This window comes from Melanotaenia boesemani, chromosome 12 (genome assembly GCF_017639745.1).
Source record: "Melanotaenia boesemani isolate fMelBoe1 chromosome 12, fMelBoe1.pri, whole genome shotgun sequence".
Taxonomy (NCBI): Eukaryota; Metazoa; Chordata; class Actinopteri; order Atheriniformes; family Melanotaeniidae; genus Melanotaenia; species Melanotaenia boesemani.
Window position 1 is genome coordinate 14,002,449 of NC_055693.1, and position 12,629 is coordinate 14,015,077.

General features: G+C 39.4%; 1 protein-coding gene across 1 annotated transcript; it reads right to left on the reverse strand.

Annotated features, from left to right (window-relative positions):
* Positions 1-436: 436 nt before the first annotated feature.
* gpr161a (G protein-coupled receptor 161a) lies at positions 437-11,592 on the reverse strand. The gene is made up of 6 exons (XM_042001535.1): positions 11,118-11,592; positions 9,699-10,086; positions 5,231-5,952; positions 4,651-4,758; positions 2,509-2,634; positions 437-2,319 (listed from the first exon to the last, which is right to left on the reverse strand). The coding sequence occupies exons 2-6, from the start codon at positions 10,040-10,042 to the stop codon at positions 2,048-2,050; spliced, it is 1,572 nt and encodes a 523-aa protein (XP_041857469.1). The 5' UTR covers positions 10,043-10,086; positions 11,118-11,592; the 3' UTR covers positions 437-2,047.
* Between the last annotated feature and the right edge of the window lie 1,037 nt (positions 11,593-12,629).

The window sequence follows — 12,629 nt, forward strand, 5'->3', positions numbered from 1 at the left end:
ATGAGACGAAACAATTCCTGCCACCAAATTCATAGAAATTTCACCATATTGGAATATCAGTGAAGTGTTTTTGTTAAGAGAAATTAATCCGATCTGTACGTACATGTACAGGACTGATCACAAACAAGAAAAAATTAAATGATTAGAGAAAAAACATAAAAAAAACTATATATATATATATACTCATGTTTCTAGTTTTAAGCTTATTCTTGGAATTCTTTTCACCCTGTTTACAGATTTTAAATACAGACAATAAATTTGATACTATATTCTTCTTCTCTTATTCACCTTTAAACCAAGTTTTCATATTTGTTGCTGTAAATTTGAATCTCTTTTTTTACCTCCAGAGGACAAGATATTTATTAGTCTTCTTGGAAATACCTTCAGAACAACATAAATGTGACTTTTAGGACAACAGACAGAGAAGGAGAGCAAATCTCTTTAATATAAACTTTAATGCAAATGTGTATCAAGACTTACGATAGAATGAAAATCAAAAGGTTACATCACACCTCAGGTGTATAGCTTTTTCTTACAAAAGTAGTACCTGTTAATACATAATAAGAAAACATACGAGGTAAAACTGAAGCACCCTGAACTGGGCTCTATGAATAAATATACTTTAAGAAAAACTTTTATAAAAGTAAAAGGAGTTTTGTACCTATGAACATTTGCTGTTGGTATTAATTGACTTTAAACTAATAAAATCTGATTAATTTCTGACGTGGTTGCTGTAACATTCAGTCTTTTTAAATGAGATTCTGGACTCCTGAATCATTTTTCTTGGTACCTCCTTGGGCCTTTACTGCTAATAAACTGCAACAGTATCCTTCTCTAATGTACTATGAGGGTACTCCTTGAATGTTTGAGTGCAATTACAATGTCCACAGTAATAGGAAATTGTGAAATATCAGCAGCAAATACCTTCATACTGCATACGTTGTGTTTTCAGTCTGCACGATGAACCACTCACCTCATATCGGTAAACCTTCAGCAGACACGTCACAAACGGTATGTTACCAGCAACATTTGCAGGGACAATGGTGTATATTTAAATGTCCAAGTAGGTCATGACAAACAAACCAAAATTAGATCAGCTGAATAGAATTCAGCCAAGATTAACCTGATTATTTAAGTCCTGCATGTTACGGGTTGTCTACCAGAAGAGAACAGGTTTTGATCTACACGCCGTGTTATAAAATTTAAAGGATTTGAACTGTTTTCTGCTTCTTGTAATGCTCCACTGTTTCACTTATTCTATAGAGTGACACCTCTCCTGACGCGTGAGCTAATCTCACACTGCAGTTGTGGCATTTAGTGCCAACATCAAAGTCATAAATGCAAACAAAGTGCAGAGGAGATAATTACACCCAGATGCACCAGATACTGTTTGACCTCTTCCTGGCAGTGGAAAGTCTTTTTAACTCACTTGACCATCTTGAATGTTCACAAAACTGTCAGTCTTTCAAATCCCTCCTGTTTGACATTAACTTGACACCAGATTAAAGATGCTATAATTATTTGAGGTCACTGCACCAGCAAAGGTGTAAAGACACTTGTGTTTATAAGACTGGTGCAAACAAGCTAACAATCAGGAAATGACACACACCCACACGGTCCACAAGACATCTAATTAGACAGTAAGTGAAAACATCTGTACCGTAAGTGGAGTGCAGTGTCATGACAAGCTGCCTCTTTACACGTGGCGCTAATCTGCAGTGGAAACTATTTTTTTAATGTAATGAAGAAGCATCTTTTAAAGGAGACATAATAGGAGAAAGTTGCATGTTTGTTTTGAGAAAACAATGAAAAAAGAATAGAAAACATATTAAGGCTTCCTATTTGATTACATGAATCGTACAAAGGTTTGCCAAGTAACTGAATAAGTGCACTTGGTCCAAAGTGGAATGAATAATGTGCCTCTTTTTGCTTCAAGTATGGATGGAGTAACCACACATAGAGTCAAGACTTCATCAGCTGTACCAGAGAACTCTGAGAGACTACATACCACTTAGTGTTTTAAAGACTAAGACTGGACCTGCTGTGCTTAGATGGGTTTCTCCTCCACATCCTGCTCTTCCTCATCCCTGTCGTCTTTGACAATCCCTTCATCGATACTCTCCAGCCTCAGTCTCTGACCATCCAGGTATCTGGGTCTCTGTGCCACCCTCGTTGTGAAAAGGCCCCCCTGCAGATCCAGATTCTCCCCAAACAAAGTGAGCTTAGCGTCGCTTTCTATGGTCTTTGCCAAGCAGGAGGCAAACATGTCAAGAGACTTGTGGACCTCTGCATGGACCTGGACTGAAGATGTGTTTTCAGCTGAGAAAAAAATATAAAATAGAATAGAATAAAATGCCTTTTATTGTCATTATACACATATACAACTGAGTTGTTTTTTTAAACATAAAGCTGTCCAACATTAAGTTCATTTTCTAAACATTCACTGTGTACAAAGTGTGTTCCTTCATTACTAGCCTCCTGCAGACCAGAGAAATAAAAGGCAGATACCTTTGGATTGCTCCACCTGGTCTTCAAAGGTGACCGAGCTCCTCCTCTTACCGGATGGATTCCCGTGGTGCAGCAGGACAGAGGAGCCGTCAGTAGTGGAGTTATCCAGCAGCATCACATCTGTGCCTGAATGGGAAACAAAAGACAATCGTTTCTGGATGTCTTTCCAGACAGAAAAACACACAAACAAGCCGGACAATGAGAGGAGTCTGTGTGTTACACATGACATTAGATGCCCTAAATACACAGTCCTCAGCTGAAGACATGAGCTGTGAAACAGGAATGTGTGGCTGACTATAACAAGGATGTGGGAGGGTTAGTTAGACCATCTGCCAGCCCTCCAAACCTCATGTTTACAACTTTATGCTATTCTTATTTTCAAGCTAATTATCGTTTACAACAACTTTAATTTTAGAGCATTTATAAAAAAAAATGTTGGAGCTTTTCAACCAGAAATGAGTGTGTCTGTGCTTCATACTACTAAGTAGATTTGTATATGTGATATTCATGTAAACAGAGAAAGTTTAAAGACATTTACTGGATGACAGCGGGGGTTCGGTCTCTGCTGAGGGCCCGGGACTGCTTTTAAAACTAGACACCAGGTCGCTTACGCCATGGCGTGGTTGAGAAGGGGCATAAAAAACAGCTAAAAGGGACTACAAAAGGAAGGTGGAAAATCATCTGGCTAACAGCTACCCAAGGCAAGTTTGGCAGGATTTACAGCATCTGACAAACGACAAGGGTAAGATATCTGAGGGAGGACATGCAGATTCCTCACTGGCAGAAGAAGTAAGCCTTTTCTTCACCTGCTTTGAGGCAAAGAGATCCCACCCTGCTCCCCCGACCTCACGGCCTTCTGATAACCATCTGCCTCTATCTGCAACACCAGCAGGTGAGAGGGGCTCTGAATGCTGTAAACCTCCACAAAGCAGCTGGTCCAGATGGGGTACTGAGCAAAGTACTGAGGGCCTGCACAGACAAACTCTCAGGGGTCCTGACGAGGATTATTAACAAAGCTTCATACCTGAACCCAAAAACCCACAATAAACAGCCTGAAGACGACTGCTCTTCCCCCTGAGCTACAGCCGCCCATCTTGATACATCCTTATCAAGAAGATGACTGACCTAGACTTACAACCAATCACCTGTACCTGGATTAACAGCTTCCTGACAGATCTTTCATGGACCTACACATCCTTCTTTTATACACTCAGCACAGGTTGCCCTCAGGGCTGTGTAGTCCCTTCCTGTTCACGCTGTGCACACAAGACAGCACCCCCTTCCACAGCGCAAACATCATCGTCAAGTTTGCAGACGACACTACAGTGGTGGGTGACATCTCCAGCTGCAACGAGACATCGTAATGAGGGAGGAAGTCCAGAGACTGGTCACGGTGGTGTTCAGTAGTAACCTCTTGCTGAACAGCAACAAAACTAAGGACATGGTGATGGACTGGAGGAAGGAGATCAGACCAATCCCCACTACAGATTAATGGGGTTGATGTGGTGAGAGTTTCTTCTTTCAGGTTTCTGGGTGTTCATGTGGCTGATGACCTGACATGGCACACCAACACAGCAGCAGTGACCAGCAGAGACTGCACTTCCTGAGAATGCTCAGGAAGTGTCACCTGGATGCTAATCTGCTGCTAATAGCTACTACACCAATAAATAAACAGACAAGAGGTGCAATATGGGAATGATGTGTGGATGAGAGACTGTTTTTAGTAAATTTGTAGCATGCTTTAGTATCATTTTAGCATGTGGTATATTTATTGTTTAACTTATTCCACTATGGAGCAGGAAATTCTGAACCAATTTCGTTGTGCTGTTGTTTTAAAGAGTTGTCTTTTAACTTCTAGCATTTTTTTTATTTTTCCTCAATATCCTCAAAAACCTATGACATTTGCCAGTTGATTATTGTAAACAAGAATTTGTTCTTAATGACCTGTCTGGTTAAAAAAATATGATGGATAAAGTAAAATAAAATGCAGTAAAGAATAGTTTCCTGTTGGTATGAGAAGATAAAAATATGCAGATAAAAAAAAACAAAAACAAACTTACTTAAAAAAAAACATATTGTGATCTCTCATGGATGGTATCCACTCTGAAAGTGTTTTCTTTTTTTCCTGTGTGCAACACTTACTTGAGTCCTGAGTGAAACTGAAGCCTGTATCTCCTGTGCTGCTCCCAGGGGCCAACAGGTGTCCTCCACCAGCCAGCATGGCAGTGAGGTGTGGGGACATACCCAAGTCTGAAAACATAGTTTGTTTTGTAACATTACTAATTTGTATATACATGCAGACATAAATCATTGCACAGGTAGAGGCATATTTGTCCTGTCCATAGCCAGCTGTTCACAGTGTACAGAAACTTTTTAACCTGCATGCTAACACTGAATATTTGTAACCAGACAGTAATATCCTTGTCAGAGATACCTGTGATTTAGAAATAATAAACCAAGAAACCTTTTACTTGTTTCACTGTTCCGACAACCTTTCTACAACTACAAAACACAATTCCATTTCTTTCTTATGTTAAAAGTCACATCTAAACGTATTCTATGGTCTGTGGTGCTGTTATGTTGTTTGGTTGTAGAATTGCCTCCTCAACTGCTACAGACGACGCAATCAAGACCGTTCCAGGTTCCTACAATAACAGATCAAGTAACTACATGACATCTGAGCTGGTTTACAGGACAAAGACAGACCCTGCCGTCATCCTACCTGTGATTCTATTTGAGATGCTGAAGAGGCGGGATGTTCGTTGCCGTGTGGCGAATGACTCTCTGTAGTAGCGATCTCCAAAACACATGCCCAGCAGCTCCTTCCTCACAGTTTTATTCCACAGGCCGTAGATAAGTGGATGGCACACTGCGCTGCAGAAAGACAGCCAGGCCACTAGCGTCTCCACCCCCTGAGATACACTGCCCTGTCCCCACAAAGCCTCAGTGCACACCACGCCGACATACGGGCCCCAAGTCATGAGGAAGGTGCCTACCACCACTAAGATGGTGACGAAGGCCTTGCACTGACTTCCTGCATATATGAGGCTCCGCCGGCTTCCATTAGAGGAAGTTGAGGTGCTTGAGTTCTTGCGTCCGTTCCTCTGAGCCGCTGTGGAGTCATCCTGGGCCACAATAACTGTCCCACAGTGCACCTTGCGAGCTTTCATACGGGCAACACGGAAAATGACACCATAACAAGCCAGCATGATGAGGAAGGGAGGAAGGATGCACCAGGTGACCCAGAAGGCTGTGTAGCTTGGTTCTCTGTGCCATGATGCAACACATGTCCACTTGAAGCAGTCAAACTCAAAGGAGGACCAGCCGAACAGGGGAGGTAGACAACCCACCAGCGAGTGCAACCACACATAGGCAATGGCAACCACTGCCCGGTTTCCTGTGATCTTCATGGGATAGATCATCGGGTAGAGGACAGCATAGTACCTGTGGAGATTACATAAAAACACAGAGAAGAAATCTGCTGAGAACATATTCAGCACCCTTCTCAAGGGACACTTCTGATCCAAAATTCCAGCTGCTCTTCTGTCTGAAGAAAACAGAAACTAAAAAGCTGCAAAAACAACAACACTGAAATGCATTTAGCTAAAAGCTGTGAACAGAACAGAAAGACGTGGCCTGGCAGGAGAACAAAAACTAACAGTGTAATCAGAAATCCCCAAAGGTGCTAAGGGCAATTAGGGAAGCAGGGAGAACAGTGAGGACTGTGGGCTATTGAGAAAAATTTACAGTGGCTCTTACAGTGGTCACATTGTAATCCCTGAGAACAGGAATACATAGTTCAACTCATGTGGTATTAAATGTTAGTTTCTGAAGTGCAATACATGTAAATAAATGGCCTCATTGAGAGCAGCAAGAATTAACTGTTTGTCTATTTCCTAAACGCCAAATGTCAAACATTTGTTTTTAGTGCTAAAAAGAAACAACAGAAATGTCTTTTAATTCTCTAAAGCTACAACAGCAGTTTTAAATAGCTTGTTTCTGTTAAGCACACAACCCAAGACAAAATCATTTATTTAAAATTAAAGTAAATCAGGAAAATATTAGTTATGAGAATTTTTCACAAAAACACACACACTCCTAGGGAGAATTTAGAATACCAATTAACCTAACATGCATGACTTTGGACAGTGGGGGGCAGCCAGAGTACCCGGAGAGAACCCACACATACACGGGGGGAACATGCAAACTCCACACTACACCACCGTGCAGCCCAAGATCTTTAATATGATCTTTGCTAATTGTAAAGTGTTTTCATGTCACGTCGGCAGGAATGGAGCGTTACTCTCTGTGTGAGCATGTCTGATCTTTGTCACTTGACCTGGGAAAAGGAAAATACCACGAGCTAAGCAAACAACTAACCAGATCTCAATTGAAATGCTACATTCTGACCTTACAGTGAAATCCACCAATAACTAATTATTCTTTGGTTGCATTAGTGAACATTAAATTGTTTTTAATGCCAAATATCTGATTCAGTTACACAAAACAAAGTAAAGCTGGATTTACTAAAGTTATTAAACATCTGACATCTGTGCAGATTCTGAGGAAAATGAAAGACATGAGATACACAGAACTGCTCCCAGCATATGGAAAGAAATCCCATGTGTTCTTCCTTTTTTGTGCATGACTGCTGATTGAATTTGAGATTTTTACTGCTGACGTATCAGGAACTTAATGGCCTAGCTCCTGTGTTTCTCTCTGACCTCTTACAATCATGTGCCTATCGGGACCACTTAGATCTACTAATCTGCTCCTTTATTCATTCTGGAAATGAGGTTTGGCCTTTGCTGCTTCTGCAGCCCCAACATGACAAAACATGTTTCTGCATGTTCAAATGGCCTCATCATGCCCAGTTATTAGGTCTAATCTCAAAACACATTTTTAATCCCTGGACTTTTAATCTTAATAAGAATTTATGATTATTGTTTGTTTATATTTTTTAATGGTTTTATTTATCACTTTTCTTTTAGAATCTGTTAAGTGTGCATTTATGTCAACACTGTCATCATTGTCAACATTTGTGATGCCTTTACTGTTTGTTAATTAATTAGCATTTGCTTGAATATGCTTTATAAATCTAATCTAAAAGTAAAGTTTTTATCTCAAAGGAACAAATATGGTAGTCAAAAATAGTTTCATGTCCTGTAGTTTTCTTATCCACCCGTGGAAGCTTAATGCAACCACCAGTCAACGAGAAGCTGCTACAGCTGCCTTGCTCAAGAACATGTGAACCAATTATGGTAACATAACTACCTTTGTAACCGTAAGGCTTCTCCTTTATGTGCCTGAAAGTAAAAACTGAAGTTTAAATTTCAGGTCGCATCAGGCAGTATTTCAGTGTTGACAGCGCTGCTGCACAGAATGTAAATGTGACATTAAAACTGAGCAGTTTGTAAAAAAAACAGCTCATTTTGACATTGATGCCACCACATTCAGGTAAGCCTACAACTGACTCAAGAACTTGGGAGAACAGAACACCTCAGAATTAATCAGATTAATTGTTAACTAAAGAACATGACTGGGTTTAAAAAGAGCATTTGAGATAATTACATGCAGTGAGGTTCACCTCTCTTAGAGACTCTGTTTAAGCAAGATGATCAGTAATTTACGAATAAAACTGCCAAGAATTTGTGGATTTTGGGGCATTTTGTGACTCAGCTTGTTCCTCATTCTCTAAACTATCAAATAAAGACCATTAGAGTCCACGAAAACAATATTAAAAAAAAGGAAAGAAAAAAGAATAGACATCTGCTTTAAATTAGTTGTAAATAACTGCATTATGTTTTTATTTACTTCTTTGGACCTTTCTGGAAACCAGGTTTTACTAAGAGAGGCACCCCTCAATGTGTGGAAAATGACCACGTCATAGATTCCCCCAGCTTAAAGAAGCCTTTTCGCTCATTTTTTCACTGCATCTTTTTGTTCTGGAATTACATCTTAGTTAAAATAACAATACTAACCGGCACCAAACTGCAAGCAGAAGGTAAATGTTCTGTCAGGAGCTGAATGAGACCAAAACAGACCCTAAATCAGAGTTAATGTCTAAATTAAGAGATAAATTTTGATTTTAATGATGATGGCTATTGTTTGTAAACAGGGATTACTTAATTCTACAATAATTGTAGTATTAAACACTATGATTTATTAATTATAAAGATCCCTCAATATTGTCACTTTCTATAAAAGATTATGTCTGAAAGCAGCAGATCAGTGCAACCACTGCTAGGAACGATAACAGTTACATCAAAACAGAGTTACATCCGCACCTGGCTTTGTTTTGGTGAGTTGCAGAAGAGGCTCTTGGAGTGGGACACTACGCTGCAGGAAGAGTTATTTCTCCCAAACAAACGGATTGAGTCATCCTTGTTGGATTTTCTTTTTTTTTATTATAGAAGAAGAAAGAAAGGTGTTATTGTGCAGGATTTCTCCCCACCCTGTAAAGCATGACATTAAAAGTGGCCGAGAAAAGAAGAAATGCACTGAATATGTTTCACCACCGACAGGATAACCACCAGCTTTTAATGCTAAAGGTGAATGCACAATAGTTTGGTTCAAATGACGCTTATGTTTATCTAATGTAACAAAATTAAATGTTATTGTCTCATTTTCTACTTTGTAATAATATATGACTAGGGTTGGTGTTCTGCTAAAGGACAGCAGGAAGTCAAAGCTAGCTACATGTTTTTCCCGTGTTTCTAAATTCTCTGATCAGTTTGAAAAGAAATGTTCAAAACCATTTTTATAATGTAGTTTCCAGAAAGAAGCCTACCAAGTCCAGGTAGAGGTCCTGTAGGCTTTTCCATCTATTTTTTCTGAGAGAAATCCAGAGTTAATACGAAGGATTTATTTATTCTTTACAGAGCAGAGGCGATTTAGTTGGAATGAGCATTATTGGTTACTTGACTTTGTTGATATTATTTTGTTATGATTTGTTATGCTGGCATCAAAAGAGAGAAATAAATAAAACTTAAAGACCTATATGCCAAGAAAATCCATAATTGTGACATTCCTATTTGAAAAGGTTCTGTAATCTTATATGGTTATACTAATATGGCCAAATGAAAGGCAACAAATACAAGTTTTAAACATTACATTACAATATCCAAATTTTTTTCCAAGATATAAAAGATGAAGGAATTATATGGGTCCAAGTAAAATCTGGCACTAACCTGTCAATAGCAATAGCTCCAAGGGTGAGCATGCTGGCTGAGCTGATGAGCAAGTAGAGTAGAGCAGTAAAATTGCACCACACCACCCCAAACACCCATTCTCTCTTTGCTGAGCTCACAGCTACAAATGGCAGCACCAGGACCGACAGCAGCAGATTGGATAAGGTCAGGCTGAACACAAACTTGTTGCTGGGTGTGAGCAGATATGGTCGGCGATAAAGGGTCGCCACGATCAACAGGTTCCCCAGACAGGCGAGGAGTGTGATGGTCACAATGGAGACCGACTCCAGGGCAGCCAGACCCTCGCCATTCCCCACAGAGGTGCAGTTCCTGCTGGTGTTCATGGTGAGAGACTGGGCCACCGGACAGGTGAAGCAATGGTAGGAGACTGTTGAAGAGGAACTGATGGTTACAAACTTGTAAACAAAACCTAACAAAAGAGCATCAACAAGCCATATGTCATCTCTTTATAAGCAAGTAATGAATTATGAAAGAAAAACACAACAGGTTGTGATGACTACTCTGGTTTTGAATCTGTTTTTCCTTATCAGAAAGTTCCATAATATATAAATTTTAAGTCAAGCTGTCAGAACTGAATTCAAACAACTCAGACAATAACATATAAAACAATCACACTTTAATATTTTTTAATCCAAGAAGAAGCAATGATTCTGCAATTACCAATATTATCTGGATAATGTCAATTATCTTGTCTGTTAAGCAATAAGGAAGTATGTAAAGGCAACAAATATTAAATATATATAACAAATGATGATGCGGTTATAAGCAGATGAATGGACGTTTTTAACACACCAACATCAATTTGCATGTGACCACAGGAAGTTACATCGATAAACACTGAAAACCAGTGTCTATTATCTGTCTGTCTCAAATAACTAAATAATCACAATTTATCTATGCTCTCGTGAACATGATCTAACAATATAACGCATCAAAATTATTCAGTAACGCTTATGTTATGTTACTTGGACATGGTGTGAACAGATTATCGAGCATGAGGCAGTCAGTATTTACAACCTTTCCCATTCTAAAATCACCGCAAACTAAAGCTTTATTTAAAATATTATTCAAAATTCAAAGCATTAAGGGTGAGAAAACCTCTGCAGTCTGCATTGTTTGATCCCAGAAACGCATCTTTGTTGTCACCCCTGCTGTTAGCTTTGTGTGTGAGTGTAATTTTTTGGAAGTGAAAGTTAAGCTAAGCACAATAATTAGCGACATTTTTTTCTGAGCAGCTAAATGCTGATAGAATTTCGTGAAAAGGGCGAAGCGCTATAACCACCACCACCCCCAGTTCCAACTTGATACCAGTAACGCTAACGTTAGCTAAAACTGCCGTTAGTTAGCCAAGTTTGGCTAAAACTTCTCCCATTGTCCCCCCGAAACTCTGATTTTTACCTGCTTTGGCTCGGCGCTGTGGCTCCACATTCCCCCCCTCTGCAAAGACAAAACGCCCATCTTCCTTGACTGTTTGGACAGTACACGCCTAGGGGAGTGAGAAGAGGCTAAAAAATCCTCCTCAACGCCGGTCGGCTTGTACTACTTTGTATCATTTGTCCCTCCTCAGAGAAATCTCAAACGGCCAGCTGCGGCTGCAATGGCGTCCTCCTCCACCTCCCACCTCAGCTACAACTCACTCTCGCAGCCACCCCTTGGTGTGTGGGTGGTCGCAGAAGAACAATGCTTTGTTTTCATGTCACAGTTAAAGCAACTATCCTAATTTTTCTGCGGTATATGCGTGTTTTCTTATATACAATCAAGTAACCTTTATGTCATTTGTGTTGAGAACTTTTAAAATGATGTCTCTTACGGTTGCAGGAGCAACATGTTATGTGGATTTTTGTTTCGTAAACCATATGTGTACATGTATAGGTCTTCACAAAGTTGCTTGTTGATAAACGGAGTGGTACACAGCATCGCATTTTATCCGCCTGGACCACACACGTAGATCATAGCTTCCCGCACAAGCACGTCATCTGCAGTCCTCCAATGGGAAACTGCGCGCATTACTGTCTCTGTCCGCTTGGCGGCGCACTCTAACAAAACCGTTATAGACCCAGTTAATAATATTGTCCTAATATGAGAATATTACCATTTATATTTTATATATCATATAAACACACACACACACACACACACACACACACACACACACACACACACACACACACATACACACATATATATATAACCCATTTATATATCATATTATGATATATAAATGGTATTACATAAAAAATATATGAGTAACCAGGAAAACGCAGTTTAAGAATAGGAAGTATTATATCGACAAAATACAGAATATCAATACAAATACATTAATTTGTGGTGGATTTGCATGGAACTAGTTTTATTTTTTTATGAAAGACATGCAGCTTCCTATTCTTCCTTCCTAATTATTATCCTGGATTAAGTGTATTTATCTGGTTTGAAAAAAGTAACCATCACACATTAAAGAAGTCAAATGTATAATGTATTCTCTAGTCAAAAGTGAGCCCATGTGTCTGACACAATAGTTAGTTGAATGTGGGTCATGCAACCGGAAAACTATTCAAAATACCACAGCAAATCCACAACAGAATGCCTGAAAAACAACAATAAAGTGTTGCAATGACTAAAATCCAGAACTCAACCTGACTGAAAGACTTTGGCTCGACTTCAGAGGGTTTTGCATGAGGAAATGCTCATAAACTTCATTGCACTGAAACAATGCAGTAAAGAAACATGGGATAATATTACTCATAAATTGAGACTGATATCATGGCTAAGACATGCATGCAAACCCACCATGGCAGAAAGCTTTGCTCTGCAGGTAGAAATCGATCTTTATTGTTTGTCCATTGTTATTTAATGATCCCATATACATTTTGTTTTGATAAGCTGTGATGATTAAAAACAACTATGGGTATT

Excerpts from the sequence above, each read along its gene's own strand:
- gpr161a (XM_042001535.1), bottom strand. The coding sequence starts at position 10,042 with ATGAACACCAGCAGGAACTGCACCTCTGTGGGGAATGGCGAGGGTCTG. Across the intron at positions 5,953-9,698 it reads GGAGCTATTGCTATTGACAG|GTACTATGCTGTCCTCTACC; the intron begins GTTAGTGCCAGA and ends TAATCTCCACAG. Across the intron at positions 2,320-2,508 it reads CCAGGTGGAGCAATCCAAAG|CTGAAAACACATCTTCAGTC; the intron begins GTATCTGCCTTT and ends TTTTTTTCTCAG.